The sequence below is a fragment of the Schistocerca nitens genome, chromosome 9, assembly GCF_023898315.1.
Source record: "Schistocerca nitens isolate TAMUIC-IGC-003100 chromosome 9, iqSchNite1.1, whole genome shotgun sequence".
NCBI classification, from domain to species: Eukaryota; Metazoa; Arthropoda; class Insecta; order Orthoptera; family Acrididae; genus Schistocerca; species Schistocerca nitens.
This window is the reverse complement of record NC_064622.1, coordinates 89395193-89415586: the sequence shown is the minus strand read 5'-3', so window position 1 is coordinate 89415586 and position 20394 is coordinate 89395193. Positions and strand designations below refer to the sequence as shown.

At 44.3% G+C, this 20394-nt stretch overlaps 1 protein-coding gene across 1 annotated transcript in view; it reads left to right on the top strand.

The window, feature by feature from the left end:
* Positions 1 to 557: 557 nt before the first annotated feature.
* Positions 558 to 20394, top strand: part of LOC126203441 (cytochrome P450 6j1-like) — a 99596-nt gene continuing 79759 nt past the window's right edge. Inside the window, exons 1-3 of the mRNA XM_049937759.1 lie at positions 558 to 576; positions 735 to 1138; positions 13764 to 13888. Coding sequence (XP_049793716.1) covers positions 750 to 1138; positions 13764 to 13888 — 514 coding nt within the window. The 5' untranslated portion in view covers positions 558 to 576; positions 735 to 749. The remainder of the gene's footprint in view (positions 577 to 734; positions 1139 to 13763; positions 13889 to 20394) is intronic.

Genomic DNA, 20394 nt, shown 5'->3' with positions numbered 1-20394 from the left:
GCAATGTACATAAAGGAAAACGTAGTCATATTTTTTATACTATAGAACAAAACAAAAAACATTGTACACCATCAGAGATATACGTACAACGTAAGTCAAAGAAAGGAAAAAAGAAAGAATTTATCACTCATAATATTTTCCCGTTAGGACAATGTACTATTTGTTGCTATGACTCCATGTAATTTCTGACTTTCTCAGTTTCCCCGTAGGCTTTAAGATGTCATGGACCAGTTTCTTTCATGAGTTGTTGTTGGTGGCGAAAGTAATCCTAATATCGATGTTTTCAAACAGCTTGGTTATTTCGTACGAGATGACTCCAAAACATGGTTCAAATGGCTCTAAGCACTATGGGACTTAACATCTGAGGTCATCAGTCACCTAGACTTAGAACTACTTAAACCTAATTAAACTAAGGACATCACACTCATTCATGCTCGAGGCAGGATTCGAACCTGCGTCCGTAGCAGCAGCGAGGTTGCGGACTCAAGCGCCTAGAAGCGCTCGGCCACAGCGGCCGGCTCCAAAACATGGTTGTGTTGAATGATTAGGTCTGTGTATGCTGTCGGCGCCAGCAAGGTATGTTTGTTAGCTTTTGTTTTTAGTTATGCTTTGTAAAAGTATATCTACTTCACCTTCATGATAGCCTTTGCTGTGTGCAATGTATGGTCACTATGGCTTCAAATTACTGTAAGATCCTCTTTGAATCTCTTAACAGGAACGTAATTTTTCTACAGTGTTTCCCTGGAGCTATGACGCTAGTGACGAGCAGTTGGCTGCTCGATGCAGTCTTGCTGTTGATACCCCTGCTTTGCTGGTACACGACGCGGAACTTCGGCTACTGGAAGAAGCTGGGAATCCCCTACATGCAGCCCATTCCCTTCGTCGGCAACATGGGCAGCGTGGTGATCGGCCAGAAGCACATGGGGGAACCAGTGCTGGAGTGCTACCGTAGAGCTGGTGACACCCCCTTTATGGGGATGTTCGCCTTCGACCAGCCGCTGTTGATGGTGAAGGACCCAGAACTTGTAGGCCGTATCATGTCCACAGACTTCTCCACCTTCTACGCCACCAATGCGAAATGCGATCCAGCTGCTGATCCGGTGCTTTACATGTCATTGTTTGGACAACATGGTCAAGGGTGAGCACTATCTCATTCTCTACAGCAAGAATATGTGTATGCATTCGCCGATAACAATTTGTAGCAACGTGAGGGAATCACAGGTCCATAAAGAAAACGTTACCACATGACAGTGACAGCGATAAGTTTGACACCAAGGTAATCAAATCAGTATGACATAAATGTTTTCTAATTCTGCGGTAAATTAGAATACAATCATCTGCACTGATGGGAGAAAACTGTACACCTTGTTAGAAGTTGGCAATTCATTCCAGTTCTATTATCACAAGAGTGAATGTGGACTACACGAAATAATTACATTTACAGAACAATAGGGCAGCTCGGTCACCCATGGTGTAACTGTAGCATTAGTAATAAAAACGCATCTTCAAAACATAAAATATAATCAGCATACCATATATGTTTTGACGATGCCATTGGCCGGCCGCGGTGGTCTAGCGGTTCTAGGCGCTCAGTCCGGAACCGCGCGACTGCTACGGTCGCAGGTTCGGATCCTGCCTCGGGCATGGATGTGTGTGATGTCCTTAGGTTAGTTAGGTTTAAGTAGTTCTACGTTCTAGGGGACTGATGACCACAGATGTTAAGTCCCATAGTGCTCAGAGCCATTTGAACCATTTTTTTGACGATGCCATTATGGCCGTATCACTTTAGGACATGGTGTAAAAAAGGTACGTTATACCATATTTTATCTGTACATTTCCCTAGTGTATGACAGTATATTGTGATACATATTGCTTCTTTACGTTAAAAGACACACTGCTCACTAGATATATATATTTATATATTTTAGATCTGAAGATGGTCATTAGAGACTGAAATCGGTCATCGTCTAAAGAATTTATTTGTGATCAGAGACTGGAATAAAAAAGCATTTCACAGTATTGGATCACTGTTTGTACACGCGATTATGTCACAGTTGGTGATAAAAACGTCGTATGTCCCGGGTTCGAAAGTCGCCATCGCTTAAATTCTAGCGGCCCAACCGGTATAGCGAGTCATCCACAATCTGCCAATGGCCTTGTCAAAGAAGGCAGAGGAGTGGACAGAGGTTCAGGGCACACTCTGGTCCTTGGGGCGGGAAAGTGTTCCTAAAAGCATGAAGATACAAAAGACAATGGATACCACTGCAATATAGATACATAATGTGTATCCACAGGAAATGTGGCCTGTAATTGAAAAGGTGCTATGATGATCCCTCCATTGACACAGATTCCAGAATAGACCCCCATCCGGATATCCGGAACGGGGCTGCCAAGAGGGAGGTGATCACGACAAAAAGACTGAATAATCAAAGAAGGGATAACGTTCTACGAGTCGAAGCATGGATTCTTAGAAGCCTGAACGTGGTAGAGAAACTATAAAACCTGAAAAGGAAAATGGTAAGGCTCAGTGTAGATACAGTGAAGGACAGTGAAGTGAAATGGAAAGAAGACAAGATTTTTTGATCAGATGAGCATGAGGTACTATCAACAGAAGTAGAAAATGGTATAACAGGACTAGGATTCGTTATGAATAGGAAGGTAGGGTACAGAGAGTGTTACTATGAAAAGCTCGGTGACATTCTTGCTTTCATCAGAATCGACAGCCAACCAACACCTTCAACGATGTTTCAGTTATACATACGGACGTTGCAAACGGAGGACGAAGAGACAGAGAATGTATATGAGGATCTTAATGGGAAATTCAGTAAGCAAAGGGAGATGAAACTCTAATAGTCATGGGGGACGAGAATACAGTTGTCCGTTAAAGGAGTAAAAGAAAGGGTTATTGGAGATTATGGACTCGGGACAAGGAATGAGAGAGGAGAAAGACTAATTGAGTTATGTAATAAATTTCGGCTAGTAACAGTAAACACTTTGTTCAAGAATCACAACAGGAGGAGGTATATGTAAGTCTGCAGGCTTTCGTGGCCGTTGTCACTGAAGTTAAAATCTTCTGGATTAGTAGGTGGCGTCATATTTTTTCTAAAATGATCGACGTTTCGACGCTTCTGCTGCGATCTTCCTTAGGATATTCTGGTGTTCACTACTGCTAGAACACAGCAGCAGTAGTGGACACCAGAAGATCCTGAGGAAGATCCCAGCAGAGGGGTCGAAACGTCGATCATTTTAGAAGAATTATGACGCGGCCTAATAACCCCGAAGATTTTAACTTCAGGAGGAGGTATGCATGGAAAAGGTCGGGAGATATCGGGATATTTCTGTTACATTACATCATGGGCAATCAGAGATTCCGAAATCAGAGACTAGATTGTAAGGGTACCCAGAAGCAGATATAGCTCAGATCATAATTTAGTAGTGATGAAGACTAGGCTGAAGTTTAGGAGATATGTGAGAACGAACCAATATGGAAAGTAGTGGGATATGAAAGTAGTAAGGAATGAAGTTTTCTAAGGCTATTGATACTGTTCTCAGTAGGTAGTACACTTGAAGAGGAATGGACATATTGAGAGAGAGAGCAGTCACAGAAGTTGAAAGAAAACATAGGTATAAACCAGGTAACTGCGAAGAAACACTGGGTAACAGAAGATATGCTTCAACTGATCGATGGAAGAAGTAAGAACAAAAGTGTTTAAATCCAAGAGCACAGATAGAAAAGTTGCTGAGAAATGAAGCAAATATTAATTCAGGGTAGCTAAGACGAGATGGCTGCATGACAAATGTGAAGAAATCAAAAAAGGAATGATTGTCGGATGGACAGACTCAGCATCGAGAAACTTCGAAACAACATTAGGTGAAATTAAAGGCAACATTACGGGAATTCCACTGTTAAATTGAGAGAAGAGAACGTATAGGTGGAAAGAGTGCATTGAAACCCTGTAAAAGGGGAAAATTTGTCTGGTATGATAGAAGAAGGAACAGGAGTCGATTTAGAAAACATTGTGGATCCACTATTACAAACAGAATTTGAAAGAGTTTTGGAAGACTTAAGATCAAATAAGGCAGAATGGAAAACATTTCACAGAATTTCCAAAACCTTTCCGGAAAGTGGCAACAAAACCACCTTTCGCGTTGGTGTGAAGGTGAGGGTTGTAATAGCCGATAAGGGCCAGAGTTATCCCACAGTTACCTTAAAGGTTCATGCATCCAAGATGAAGTTAAGAATAAATTACAGAAGAATAGAAAAGAAGATTGGGCATGTGTTAGATGACGACCAGCTTGGATTTAAGAAAGTTAAGGCACCAGAGAGGCAATTATGACATTATCCTGTTGATAAACGAAGCAAGACTAAAGGAAAGTCAAGATACTTTCATTGGTTTTGTCGACCTGGAAAAAGCGTTCGGCAAATGGTGCTAGATGTTCGAAATTATGAAGAACATAGGGGTAAGCATTAGGGAGAGAAGTGTCGTATGCAACATCTACAAGAGCCAAGAGGAAATAATAAGAGCAAGGGGCCGAGAATGAAGTGCTCGGATTAAAAGGGATGTATGCCAAGAGACGTAGTGTTTCATTCCTACTGCTCAATACATACCTCGAAGAAGTAATGATGGCAATAAAAGAAAGATTCAGAAGTGGAATAAAAATTCAAGGTGATAGGATATCAATGATACGATTCGCTGATGACATTGCTATTCTCAGTGAAAATGAAGAAAAATTACTTGATCTGCTGAATGCAATGAACAGTATAATGAGTACAGGATATGGAAAGAGAGTAAATCGAAGGAAAACGAAAGTATTTACAAGTAGCAGAAATTTGAACAGCGAGAAACTTAACATGAATATTGATGGTCACGAAGTAGATGAAGCTACGGAATCCTCCTACCTAGGCAGCAAAATAACCAATGACGAACAGAGCAAGGTGGACATCAAAAGCAGACTAGCACTGGGAAAAAGAGCATTCCTGGTCAAGAGAAGTACAAGTATACTAGTATCAAAGATAGGCAAAAATTTGAAGAACAAATTTCTGAGAACTTACGTTTGGAGCACAGCATTGTATGGTAGTGAAGCATGGACTGTGAGAAACCTAGAACAGAAGAGAATAGAAGCATTGGAAATGTGTTGCTACATACGATTGTTGAAAATTAGGTGTACTGATATGGTAAAGAATGACGAAGTTCTGCGCAGAATCGGAGAGGAAGGGAATACACGGAAAACACTAGTAAGAAAGGGGGGACAGAATGGTAGAGAATAACATCCATGATACTAGAGGGAGCCGAATAAGATGAAAATTGTAGAGGAAGACAGAGATTAGAATACCGTCTACAAATAATTGAGGACGTTAGGGAGAAGGAAACAGTGTTCTGAAATACCATGTTTCGACGCATGCTGCAAAGCCTGTACGTGACGCAACCTCCATGGGCGGAAATGCAGGCGATCGTACAGATGGCGAGAACTGTTCTGGGATACGATATTCCACGTCTGCTCTGTAAGGGGTGCTGGTTGACGAGTCACTAAATTCACTTCATCACTTCATATCCCATACGTGCCCGATTGGAGACAATTTCGGAAATAGTGCTGGCCAGGGAAGTTCTGCTCGTCGTTCACACCATCTTGAGTTTCACAGGCAGGGTGTGGACGAGAACTGTCCTGTTAGAGCAACGCATCACCCTCCAATTACAAGAACGGAAAAGTACGGATCTAATAACATTCTGCACGTTCGGAGCTCTGGTTAGCGTCCCATTCAGAAGCGTGAAGTATGTATGGGAGTAGTAGTTTATCCCACACTACCCATGAGGTCTGGGGTGGGGCCGGTGTGTTTTGGATGAATGCACTCTATGGCAGAGCGCTCACCATGTCTGCGGCGTATCGCGGAAACGACGGTCACTTGAGTGCAGGCGGAATCTGCTTTCATCGCTGAAGGCCACGTCGCACCATTTCATCTTCCAAGTGCTCCTTTGACGGCACCGTTGGAGCCGTGCTCGTCGATGCTGTGGTTTGAGTGAACGATGTTAGAGGAGTGCTTGCCCGTAGTCCCACTGCTAATAACCGTTTCGCAACAGTTCGTGTTCATACGTCTGAGCTCACAAGCCGTCTCTCGGTTCTGTGGTAGCTGCACGATACGTCACGGCTGCCCTTACAATACGACTATCTTGGCGGGCGTCTGTGCTGTGTTGACGTGCAGAACCTTGTCCACAGTTGCGAGTGTTCACGTGACCACTTCCACCAGCATCGTTGCACAAATGATGCTTCACGTCCTTCTCTGAATTGCCATCCTGATATTCAGACGGCTACAATTTGATCCCTTTCAAAATAGCTCAGTTGGCAACACGAAGCACGAGGCATGGTTACCTGCTTGCATCAATTGTCTGCACCAAAGTGAGGCTTCTGGCTGTGAGCGTTCCCTATTAAATTGTAGACACAGGTGGTGCACTGGTAGCTATGCTACTATGCTATCTGTTGCCGGTCGATGCTGAAACTATTGTTAGGATATCGGCTATTCCGCAGGTGACATATTCCGCCACTGGACCAAAATCAATGTCGTCTTTCCCGGTGTACTATTTTTTTCCGGCTGTGTATATGAAATTAATTGCAGTCCCGTGTAGTTGGGGGGCACCGGCCTGGAGATTCGTTTCCAGTTGTGTGCACTCCTGAATTTCCCCGTAAAATACTGTCGACGAATAGCCGACACATATCGCTGCAAACTTTGCAGCTGCTCTCTCAAGAATGCACCACACTTCTTGTCTTTCACGTTCTATGCACTGAAGTGCGTAAAGCTGTATTCCTCAGCTTTATGTCATAAAACACCTGCTTTTTAGGAATGGTCTAGCGGTTTCCGGAAAATTTTGTTGGTATTTTACAATGTATCGTCATTAGGTAACGTAAATTATGTATCCAACTGATGATTCTCTCCCAGTGCTACAACAACCTAGTCTTCCGATTTTCATTTTTTCTTGAACGACACTGTACGAATGTATTAAATTTTGAAGCGCTATAATGAAGTCGGGTTAAGGGAATAGGTGATTATTTTTACTGTAATCGATAAAATTTCGGACGGATCCTCAGTAAGCAAAAGTTCCTTGTAGCTGCGGCATGGCATATATTGGTCAAACTATCAGGACCGTGGAGGACCGATGTACTGAGCATAAACAGCACACACGGTTACAGCTATTGCCGAACATTTCTTGGATATTGGGCACCCCATGTCATATAATAACACCGAGATATTGGCATGCACGTCCAGCTATTGGGATAGTGTTATTAGGGAGGCAGTTCAGATTAAACTCTGTTTGGAATCCGGCTCTCTCCCTTGTCAAAAAACAGAGGGACAGAGTCAATGCTACCTCACCTGCGAATTCATAGTCTCACTATCGGTAGCTCTGACTTTGGTCATCTTTGGTGGCACTAGTGTTCAGTGTCTGTGTTGTCTTTCCTGCTTCAGTCCGAGAACCGAGGTTTTAAATTTGCATGTACGCCGACTGTCCGTTGCAGTTGAAAATGGTGGGGTGTTCTCCCGCCGAAATATCGGCGGTCGCTGAAAGTGTTACCTGGCTGAATTCCCGGAAGTTATTTGAAAAAAAAAAAAAAGGTTTAAGTGATTTTTCACCCTCCACCAAAGACAGCAGCATTCCTGGGTTCCGTTAAAGATGATTTGGTGCTTCATAAGCCTGAGGTTTACAAGATCCCCTGAGAATACACCCCGTTCATACATCGGATAGAAGACACGTACTGTCCACGAGAGATGCACAGAGCGCCGCAGGTACACCCAGATCTTACAACTAATAAATCTGCGGTTGCAGAACACTGTAATTACACTGGCCACTCTATGGTGTACGATAACGTCGAAATTTTAGTCTCGACTTCATCTGTCTGGGACTCAGTAGTGAAGGAAGCAATTGAAATTCGGTTGGCGACGAATTTAATTAATACAGATAGCGGCTTCAGCTTGGAAAAATCATGGAATCCGACAATTTCTATAATAAATTTACAAGGACATCGAGATGGTGCAGCTCGGTGATACATTAGTGTCACAGTGTGGATCGACTGTGCTGCCATGATATACACTACTGGCCATTAAAACTGCTACACCAAGAAGAAATGCAGATGATAAACGGGTATTCATTGGACAAATATATTATACTAGAACTGACATGTCATTACATTTTCACGCAATTTGGGTGGATAGATCCTGAGAAATAAGTACCCAGAACAACCACCTCTGGCCGTAATAACGGCCTTGATACACCTGGACAATGAGTCAAGCAGAGCTTGGATGGCGTGTACAGCTACAGCTGCCCATGCAGCTTCAACACGATACCACAGTTCATCAAGACTAGTGACTGGCGTATTGTGACGAGCCAGTTGATCGGCCACCATTGACCAGACGTTTTCAATTGGTGAGAGATCTGGAGAATGTGCTGGCCAGGGCAGCAGTCGAACATTTTCTGTATCCAGAAAGGCCCGTACAGAACCTGCTACATGTGGTCATGCATTATCCTGCTGAAGTTTAGGGTTTCACAAGGATCGAATGAAGGGTAGAGCTACTGGTCGTAACACATCTGAGATGTAACGTCCACTGTTGAAAGTGCTGTCAATGCGAACAAGAGGTGACCGAGACGTGTAACTATTGGCACCCCGTACCATCACGCCGGGTGATACGCCAGTATGGCGATAACGAATACACGCTTCCAATGTGCGTTCACCGCGATGTCGTCATACACGGATATGACCATCATGATGCTATAAACAGGACCTGGATTCATCCGAAAAAATGACGTTTTCTCATTCGTGCACACAGGTTCGTCGTTGGGTACACCATCGCACGCGCTCCTATCTGTGATGCAGCGTCAAGGGTAACCGCAGCCATGGTCTCTGAGCTGATAGTCCATGCTGCTGCAAACGTCGTCGAACTGTTCGTGCAGGTGGTTGCTGTCTTGCAAACGTCCCCATCTGTTGACTCAGTGGTCGAGACGTGGCTACACGATCCGTTACAGCCATGTGAATAAGATGCCTGTCACCTCGGCTGCTAGTGATACGAGGCCATTGGGATCCAGCACGGCGTTCCGTATTACGCTCCTGAACCCAGCGATTCCACATTCTGCTAACAGTTATTGGATCTCGACCAACGCGAGCAGCAATGTTGCGATACGATAGGCCGCAATCGCGATAGGCTACAATCCGACCTTTATCGAAGTCGGAAACGTGATGGTACGCATTTCTGTTCCTTACACAAGGCATCGCAACAACGTTTCACCAGGCAACGCCGGTCAACTGCTGTTTGTCTATGAGAAATCGGTTGGAAACTTTCCTCATGTCAGCACCGGCGGCAGCCTTGTGTGAATGCTCTGCAAAGCTAATCATTTGCATATCACAGCGTTTTCTTCGTGTCGGTTAAATTTCGCATCTGTAACACGTCATCTTCGCGGTGTGGCAATTTTAATGGCCAGTAGTGTATTTCCATGCATATGCCATACATATTGGCCCCCGATTACCGTCTCTGGGGCCATTTGTATCTGTGGCTACATGCGCAGTGGTGCGGTACCCAGGTGTAAAAGGATGGAGCAAGTGCTGGAGCGTTCTGCTCATCACCCGCCTCCGGATCCCCACCCTGCACTCACACCCTAGGTAGTCCATGACTACTGTCGCTCTATCTGGGATGCCTACTGCGAATCCATCGCTACCCAGGTCGAAAGCCACATTCTTACCTATCACCATTCTGACGATATCGTCCACACCTCGTCCTTCCTTCAGACGGCCACAACTGACGCCCTGGAGGCCCGTGTTCCCACTAAAACCATCCACCCTCAATGTCCCACTCTCCCTCCGTAGGCTGACCGCCTCCTCCTCCGTGAATCCCTCCGCCTCTATCGCTCCTTCTTGCGCACTTGTGACAGGGATACACTCCAATGCCACCGGGAAATACAGCAACATGTATGGAACCTCCTTACACCAAAGAAACGACGGGGCTGGCGCCAGACCTTTACACGACTCAACACCATCCTCCATATAAACTCATCCAATTACTGGTCAGCCTTCCACTGCCTTACTGGTTCCCATTCTGCACCCCATTACCCCCTTCTCCATAACGGCCGCCCCCTTCCCGACAACCTCAGTAAGGCCATCCACTTTGCTTCCCACCTTTCTGAGGTCTTCTCCTTCCCTGATGATCACCACTTTGATTATTCCCTTTTCCCCACCATCATGGAACGCAGTGATACCTCAGTCGCTCCACCTGCTCCCAGTCTCTAGTACTTGTGGCAGTTGTCCCCCCCCCCCCCAACATAAACACTCTGATCACAGTGCATGACATTAAACTTATTTTCCAGTCAAAATGCAACACGGACCCTGGTCATGACTGTGTCACCTACAACCACCTCAGAAACGCTACATCTCCTTCCTGACTATCTTTGTCAATGTATACAAAGTCATCCTCTCTACCGGCTTCTACCCTGACGTGTGGAAGACTTCCTGTATCCTCTTATTCATCAAACCCAACAAACCCCCTTCTGTCACCTTTTTCTAACGTCCCATCTACCTCATGTAAGTCTTCAGTTAGGTCTTCGAATTCATCTTGTCCCGTCATATCCATCACCACCTTCATCAACACCAACGCTTCCCCCTTACCCAATGTGGCTTCTGACACTCCCTCTCCACTGAAGACCAACTCCTTAACCCTGTCCACCTAATCTACCTGCAACTTAACTCCTGTTGCTCTGCCATTTTTGTTTCCCTCAACATTCAAAATGCCTACAACCACATATGGCATCTTGGTCCCCTCTTTAAACTCCAAACCTATGACCTGCTTATCAATTTTGTCCATCTGGTCGCTTCCTTCGTCGCACACCGTCCTTCCTATGTCACCCTCCGCAACACCAACTCCCATATCTTTTATCCCACTGCTGGCATCCTCCAGGGCTATGTCCTCTCCCCTTTCCTCAATCTCCTGTACATTGCAGATAGGTCCAAGCCACCGCACCTCTCCACCTCCTACAATATTCTGATAACACCACCTTCCTGGCTATCTGTCCTACCCTTCAACAGTCCCAATGCACCCTCCAACTCGACCTTGTCCAATTCACTATTTGATGTAACCAATGGTTCCATCATATTAACGCCTCCAAAATCCAGTCAATCATCATACGCTACACTACTTGCTCATTCTGTCTCCATGATTGTTACCTAAACATTTATGGTTGTCCTATCCAGCTTACCCCAATCACCTGACACCTTGGCCTCACCCTTTACCGTCACCTCACCTGGAACCCTCATCTCCAGACGATCCAGCAGAAAGCTCATTCCTGCCTCTGCCTCCTGAAACTCGTGTCTAGCCAGATGTAGGGATTGCATCCTTCCACCATCCTCCACACCTACAAATCCCTTATGTGTTCTATGTTATGCCAGAATTGCCTACATCTCCTCCCTCCCCCCCCCCCCCCGCTATTATAAGTCCCTCCAAATCTTAGAACATCACGCACTCTGCCTTGCCCTCCACATCTGCCTTCCTTCCCCCACATGCCTCCTGTATGACCCTATCCCCTTCCCTCACCCACTGCTTTTCCTCCAACATCTCCACATCATTTACACTGTCCACAGGTTTGATCCCACATTCCCCCTGGTTTCTTCCTACCTCTCCATGCCCCACCTGTTGCTGCACCTCTATCACTGTATCCCTCCATCTCTCTACCTTCACACCCTTCATCTCCTTCATCAGGGCAATTTCCAGCACCTCCTCCTTCTGGATGTTGAACTTCGCTGTGAAATCTACCATTCCTACCAATAGTAGCCTGGCCTTGTCCCACCCCCCCCCCCTACCTTGTCCCCCATTTCCTGTCCCCTCCTTCTCCTGGAGCAGATGTTCGTCCATCCACCCCCCCTCCCCCGGAGTCCCTCCACTCCCTCCTCAGCTGTTTTCCTCCCCTGTCCCTTCCCTCCCCAGCCCCCTTCTGCTCGTCCACACCTCATCCCCCTTTCTCTCCCCTCCTTGCCTCCTTTTCCATTCTGCCTTGTCCCCCACCCTTAGCAGATACTCCCATGTTTTTATTTATCATCAAGTGAGCTGCATTAGTGTTGTGTTCGGTGTTATTATACAGTGTCGTCAAGTGTTATGGTTTTAATTGTGTGCTCGACCTGTATATAGTCCATGATTGCTCTATGCTACGCCGTCCGTCACGTGGCTGTTTTAATTTTTCTGTAACTTTTTATGCTCTGGCTGTACTTTGCCGGATGCCTTTTAATCCTTATGGTGTGTGTTTTTTGTGTAAAATACCTTTTTGGACTTTTACCTCCGTTTTACAGTCGCCGCTTTTTGTATGCTCTCTCTTTTATGTTCCACCATTCTTTTCTACGTTCCGCCATGTTTTCTTCTTTGTATTGTTTTAAATGTCATCCTGTCTAATTGTAATGTCTCTTGGCTGAAGAGCAGCACCTGTGCTGCCGCCAGCCCGCCCCAGATGGGAATTGAAAATACAATATAGGAAAAAAAAAATCTGGAGCGTAAGTCACCTCGGCTTATTCAGAAGATAGCTAGACGGTATTCAGCCGAAATATTAGAAGAATAAGTCGAATTTATCTGGCTGCACGCCCTAAATCATAAGGATCGGTCTTTGCGCCGCGAAAATATGAATATTTTTACCATTTTTGCTTCTAGCTTCTCCATATTTTAATTGGCAGAAGACGGGGAGGTCCATAGAATCTGCGTTCCTGCACCAGTAAACCTGAAGTATAGTTTAAAATAGCAGGAGTCACAGATTGACATATGGATTTTTGTGAGTAATTTCTATTGTAACATTATAACCATTACGTCAATGATAGTGTAGTGCTTGTTATGCGAACCATTTGAATATTTGTCGGCCACTCTTAATTTCACGGGCGCTTTGCCAAAGAAACAGTGCAATTATGAGTGTGGCTTAAAAGTGTCTGAAACAAATTAGAAATGGTTCTAATTTCCTTGTTCCCCCTTATCCTTTCTGAATATTTCACTTAGCAATTAGATGGAAACTGGAAGCCCGGTTCTGGTTATGGTATTCCAAATTCGGAGTTCCTTTGCCTCACTTTCAGCTCCCTGGGATGTGGGTGACAGAAATGAGACGCTCTTTTTCCTCTTGGATAGACAATCAATGCTGAAAACCCCTTTCACGCTTCAACGCTTGCTATAGCAAGACTATAAATGCTTGACAACTCTTCTCTTTATACTTCGCACCACTCTCTGAGGGCAGTAATTAAATGCTACTGACGTAGAATAATGCTTAAGGGAATGTTATCACTTATCAGTACGGCTCTCATTGGTGAACCGCTCTTACTGGACTGTGTTGGTTACCTGTACACTGTTACTCATTGTTGTCTGCGCTGTTTGCCTTCCTCACGACGTAATAGGTCGATTCCAACTCGGTCTGCGCAAATGGTGCGGATCATTGTACATTACCTAGTTTTAGGGATCTTTGTACATACGCTATCACCATGTGTTATTACTAGTGGGTGCCAGCACATGTTTCTTTACATAATCTAATCAATAATTAGTTAATTATTATTATGTTTCAAACTATTCTAGAATCTCATTTTCTATCGTCACTACTCAGTTTACTATGCTCATAGCTTACACAGTGCCAGAACATTTTCGTTAACTCATTGTCAAGTTTTGAGACTTAAGATTTTTCACATTGTTTATAGCCGTTACGATTTGCTCTGCCTAGTGATCCACAGCAGTTTCGTGGTTCTTCGATCGAAAGCATAAAAAAAAATTGTTGTTACAGGTGGAAGAAACTGCGCACGCTGCTTTCTCCTGCTTTTTCTTCTGGAAAAATGAAGCTCATGTTTCACCTCGTTAACGAAGTCGGACAGAATTTGGCACGTCAGCTTGAGGCCGCTGTTTCTGAAGGTACTTTACCATTCCGATGCCATTTACATAATTGAAAGGAATACTTGAGGAGTCTGAAAGAAAAATGTGATGATATACTCGTTCATGTAATTGCTACTTCGGAATTTAGACTAGCACTAGGTAGGTTTTTACAGAATTTTATAAAAGTAAGTCTCCTACTTGGTTTTACGTTGCAGTATAGTGGTACATATCTTGATGAACATTCCAAATAAATAAATAAATAATAAAAATTGTAAATGAAAACCAAACGCGGAAATACTTTCATAGGTTTGACTATTTTATAATGTACATATTGATTTCATTTAATCATATGTCGATAAATGACACAACTGAATCATTCGCAAGAAATACGAGGCCTCTTCAAAAACTTCTGGAACTTTGTACACAATTTTTTTCCCATTTATCTTTCACTTTTTCCGCATGGTATCCTTCGAAATACTCTCCTCCACAACTGATACAATCCTCCTAAAGCCGTTTCCACTTACGGGATCAGTCTTGGTACGCCTCTTGCTGGATCGCGCGAAACGCCGTCTGCGAATTTTCTTTTATCTCGTCTATCATTGTGAATCTTCGTACTCTTAACGGGGTTTCCAACTGGTCTGGACAATGCGAAGGATGAGGCAGCACAGTGATTTCATTTTTTACGCAATAGTCACGCACGAACAGGGATGTATGTGCGGGTACGTTATGTGATGAAAGAGCCATGAATTGTCTCGCCACATTTTAAGCCGTTTCCTTCCTATATTTTCTTACAGGCGTCACAACACGTCCCAGTAGTACCATCGATTAACAGTTTGTCCCTGTGGCACGAATTCACGATGAGCTAATCCTTCAAATTCAAAGAAAACTGTCAGCTTGGCTTTGACACATGGCCTGACCTGACGAGCATTTTTTGATCTTGCAGAACATTTCCCAACGCATTGTGAAGACCGAACCTTGGTCTTAACATCATAACCCGCGTCCAATCACCAATCACGTTTCTTTTCAGGAACATTTCGTTATTTGTGAGATCCAAAAGCTCTTGACAGATTGCGAGGCGAAGGTGTTTCTGTTCATGATTCATGAGCTGTGGGACGAACTTGGTAGCAACACAATGCATTCCAAGATGCTGTGTTAGGCTTTCATGACATAATCCAACCGAAATGTTACATTCTTCAGCAATCTCTCGGACAGTCAGTGGCTCGCACTGTTTCGTTGACGTTCCTGACAAGAGCGTCGACAGTAGGCGTCCAAGGGCGTCCTGAACGAGGATCGTTGTTAACTTCCGTCTGTCCACCTTTAAACCGTGTGAAGCATTCGCAACAACGAGTATGGCTTAAGCACTCATCACCGTGGACTTCCTGCATCATTTGGTGGAGCTCTGCAAAAGTTTTCTTGAATTTCACGCAAAATTTAATGTTCATGGGTTGCTGCTGTCTAACTCGCAAATTGTGCGATACGACGTTCTAATCATTGTAGCACTGAAAAATAACTACCAGACACACAGCAATTAAACTTTCAACAGTTACATGTTACACACAGGCGTGCGCAGGGATGTCAACCTCATTTGGCTCCGATATACACTCCTGGAAATGGAAAAAAGAACGCATTGACACCAGTGTGTCAGACCCACCATACTTGCTCCGGACACTGCGAGAGGGCTGTACAATCAATGATCACGCACACGGCACAGCGGACACACCAGGAACCGCGGTGTTGGCCGTCGAATGGCGCTAGCTGCGCAGCATTTGTGCACCACCGCCGTCAGTGTTAGCCAGTTTGCCGTGGCATACGGAGCTCCATCGCAGTCTTTAACACTGGTAGCATGACGCAACAGCGTGGACGTGAACCGTATGTGCAGTTGACGGACTTTGAGCGAGGGCGTATAGTGGGCATGCGGGAGGCCGGGTGGACGTACCGCCGAATTGCTCGACACGTGGGGCGTGAGGTCTCCACAGTACATCGATGTTGTCGCCAGTGGTCGGCGGAAGGTGCACGTGCCTGTCGACCTGGGACCGGACCGCAGCGACGCACGGATGCACGCCAAAATCGTAGGATCCTACGCAGTGCCGTAGGGGACCGCACCGCCACTTCCCAGCAAATTAGGGACACTGTTGCTCCTGGGGTATCGGCGAGGACCATTCGCAACCGTCTCCATGAAGCTGGGCTACGGTCCCGCACACCGTTAGGCCGTCTTCCGCTCATGCCCCAACATCGTGCAGCCCGCCTCCAGTGGTGTCGCGACAGGCGTGAATGGAGGGACGAATGGAGACGTGTCGTCTTCAGCGATGAGAGTCGCTTCCGCCTTGGTGCCAATGATGGTCGTATGCGTGTTTGGCGCCGTGCAGGTGAGCGCCACAATCAGGACTGCATACGACCGAGGCACACAGGGCCAACACCCGGCATCATGGTGTGGGGAGCGATCTCCTACACTGGCCGTACACCACTGGTGATCGTCGAGGGGACACTGAATAGTGCACGGTACATCCAAACCGTCATCGAACCCATCGTTCTACCATTCCTAGACCGGCAAGGGAACTTGCTGTTCCAACAGGACAATGCACATTCGCATGTATCCCGTGCCACCCAACGTGCTCTAGAAGGTGTAAGTCAACTACCCTGGCCAGCAAGATCTCCAGATCTGTCCCCCATTGAGCATGTTTGGGATTGGATGAAGCGTCGTCTCACGCGGTCTGCACGTCCAGCACGAACGCTGGTCCAACTGAGGCACCAGGTGGAAATGGCATGGCAAGCCGTTCCACAGGACTACATCCAGCATCTCTACGATCATCTCCATGGGAGAATATCAGCCTGCATTGCTGCGAAAGGTGGATATACACTGTACTAGTGCCGACATTGTGCATGCTCTGTTGCCTGTGTCTATGTGCCTGTGGTTCTGTCGGTGTGATCATGTGATGTATCTGACCCCAGGAATGTGTCAATAAAGTTTCCCCTTCCTGGGACAATGAATTCACGGTGTTCTTATTTCAATTTCCAGGAGTGTATCATTGGCGCGAAATTACGAACGTTCCGGAATTTTTTGAAAAGACGCTTACGGTACGTTTCACAGTTCCTAGTGCAGCGTTCTAGAAGTTTTAAAGGGTACCTTCTACACAGAGTTCTGATAAGTAATCCACGTTCGGAAATGCATCGTTTGGATGCAAAATAACTCTGAAGATATGATCACATTCAAATCTCCTGCTTCACGGTACATACATAGCGGAACAATAGGCTCTGTTCTTTGTGCTCTACAGAGGCCATGGCACGGGCAATCTTTCGAGTACACCCTATGGGGTTCTCTGATACCTGACGAAGGACGTCCTCTGCAATATGGGGAGTGTGGCGCGCTGGTGAAGTACCACAGTCAGGTCCACCGAACGTACCAGTCTCTCGCAGCCGTGGTTGGAGTCTGACGTAAATGGTGGTGGTGATGTTATATTTACAAAACGGTTTGAAGGCAGCGCCCCCTTCTCAGTTCGTGTGCGCACTGTGAAGCCGGTGTTTGAAAATGCCCCGATATTCAAATTTATATCCAAACGCTGCACTTCTGGACACTGCTTCTGATATGGTAGGAGCTATGAAGGAGTAGTAAGGTGCCGGGCTAAGATTAATTCAGAAATTCTACAAAACAAATTTATTGATAAACAATTCTTACTCAACATTTATTAAAAGCACATTGCCATAACTATTTTCTTTTTTCTTTTAAAGGGTAACCATTACAATGTTTACTCTTAATTAATAATATTTACACTGATACAGTGTCAAGGTTGAAACACCGGTGATACAATAGTGTGAAATTTGAACCCAAAGCAATTATAATATCAATTAAAAGTTTAACCTCAAGCTCGATAACTGCTTGTGATGAGGAATTTAAAATCCCCATTGCTACCTTAAACGTGTATTTAGTAACACTTAAAGAAATTTATAATAAGAAACTGACAGCAATTCAAACCTAAAAAATATTCAGATAAATCCATTTTAGCAAACGCACTTGAAATACACATCAACAGATTACAGCGGGACCTCCGTATCACAACTTCTGTACACACCAGTATTGCTCGGGCCAAAATTTAAAATTTGCCATTTACTGTACAGGAGTACCGAACAATTTCAGAACAGGTTTAGGAGCAAAGCTCCTCCAGATGAACGCCGAATTAACAGAACTGAACTGTGCAATTGCAATTGGTAATTACTTAACACGACAACAAATTTATCCGCTGCTCCCTCTACGGGTTTACAGAGGCGTAATACTGCTATCTTATTTCATTTCACACTTCGGTCTTGCGCACACTTCCTGACAATTAGTTACACGCTTCATTAAACTGGCACGATGAGACCTGAATCATAAATCAGTTACCACTGGTCCTACATATGCGTACAAAATATTGGCGCCCACAAGGGCAAACTATATGACAGTCTTGTAACATGAACAGTTAAAACAAACAAATGACCAGTCACAATATAATGGAACTAATGGCGTCCCCAAGGGTCGACTCAATTACAATTTTGTAAGACTAACAACTAAAACACGCAGATGGGCAAGTGCTCAATAACAAAGCTATCCGACTTCACGTGGAGTTACCCAGTACTGTCTTGTGGCCGCTAATGCCCCAGTTACCTGCCCTCCGGGTTAGTGTATGTAACGGCAGTGTACATATCCTCGCCTTGCACCGCTGTCCGGTGAGGCGTGTAAGTTTGATAGTTTCTTGATTTTAGGTTGGGTGGCGTTCTTCTACCTCAGTGGTAGTCATTCCTTCTTATTCCGGGCGCTCTAAGCACAGTATTCTGCGGGCGGAGCCCAGACCATCGTACTTGTTCCATAGATCATGAATACGACACTTCGTACTGATGTGGAACGTTTCAGGTTAATAAAAGGTGTCTATACAAGATATTAAATTACACAAAATCTTACATGACACTCAATTTTGATTTTTTGTTTTTTTTTAGGGGTTGTGAAATTACCCACTTACTGTATCCAAAAATTCATCTAATGAGTAGAAGGATTTGCCATTAACAAATTCTTTTAATTTCCTTTTATATGCTATATGGATATCTGTCAGACTTTTGATGCTATTAGGTAAATGACCAAAAACTTTTGTGGTAGCATAATTTAACCTCTTCTGAGCCAAAGTTAGATTTAACCTTGAGTAGCGAAGATCATCCTTTCTCCTAGTGTTGTAGCCATGTACACTGCTATTACTTTTGAATTCGTTCGGATTATTAATAACAAGTTTAATTAGTGAATATGTATATTGTGAGGCTACAGTGAAGATTTCTAGCTCTTTCAATATGTGTCTGCAGGATGATCTTGGATGAGCTCCAGCAATAATTCTGATTACACGCTTTTGTGCTAGGAACACTCTTTTACTCAATGATGAGTTACCCCAGAATATGATGCCATACGAAAGCAGAAAATCAAAATAGGCGTGGTAAGCTAATTTACTCAGATGTATATAGCCAAAATTTGCAATCACCCTAATAGCATAAGTAGCTGAATTCAAACGTTTCATCAGATCCTCAGTGTGTTTTTTTCCAGTTCAACCCCTCACCAATGAATACACCTAGAAATTTTGAATATTCTAACTTAGCTACCGATTTCTGATCGAAGTCTATATTTATTAATGGTGTCATTCCATTTACTGTGTGGAACTGTATATACTGTGTTTTGTCAAAGTTTAATGAGAGCTCATTTGCCGAGAAACACTTAATGATTTTCTGAAAAACATCGTTTACAATTTTACCAGTTAATTCTTGTCTGTTGGGTGTGATAGCTATACTTGTATCATCGGCAAAAAGTACCAGCTTTGCATCTTCGTGAATAAAGAATGGCAAGTGATTAATGTATTTTAAGAACAGCAGAGGACCCAAGATCGAACCTTGCGGCACCCCCCTTTCTTGATTGTTCCCCAGTTTGAGAAATCACCAGTTTTTTGCATATTATGTGAACTGTTTATTTCAACTTTCTGCACTCTTCCAGTTAGGTATGATTTAAACCATTTGAGCACCATCCCATTCATACCACAGTATTTGAGCATATCTAGAAGTATTCCTTGATTTACACAATCAAATGCTTTTGATAGATCACAAAAAATCCCAACAGGTGACTTCCGGTTACTCAGAGCATTTAATATTTCATTAGTGATAGTATATATAGCTTTTTCCGTTGAAAAACCCTTCTGGAAACCAAACTGACATTTTGTTAAAACTTTATTTTTACAAAGGTGTGAAGCTACTCTACAATACATTACTTATTCAAGAATTTTGGATAAGGCAGTCAGAAGAGAGATTGGGCGATAGTTGTTGACATCAGACTTATCCCATTTTTTATGTTTTGTGAATGTTATGTTTGTTGGATGTCAGGTAGCCTCACCAAAATTATCATCTGTCGCTCGTTAGACTGCCACTAGTCCGAGTTACCATCTTGTGACCTGAATGCAACTCTTGGCTGCCTTCCTATTCGCTAGCGAAAGTGTTTTGGTGTGACCTACTCAGAGGTAGATTCCAGGAGCACCGTCTGTCACTGGCCC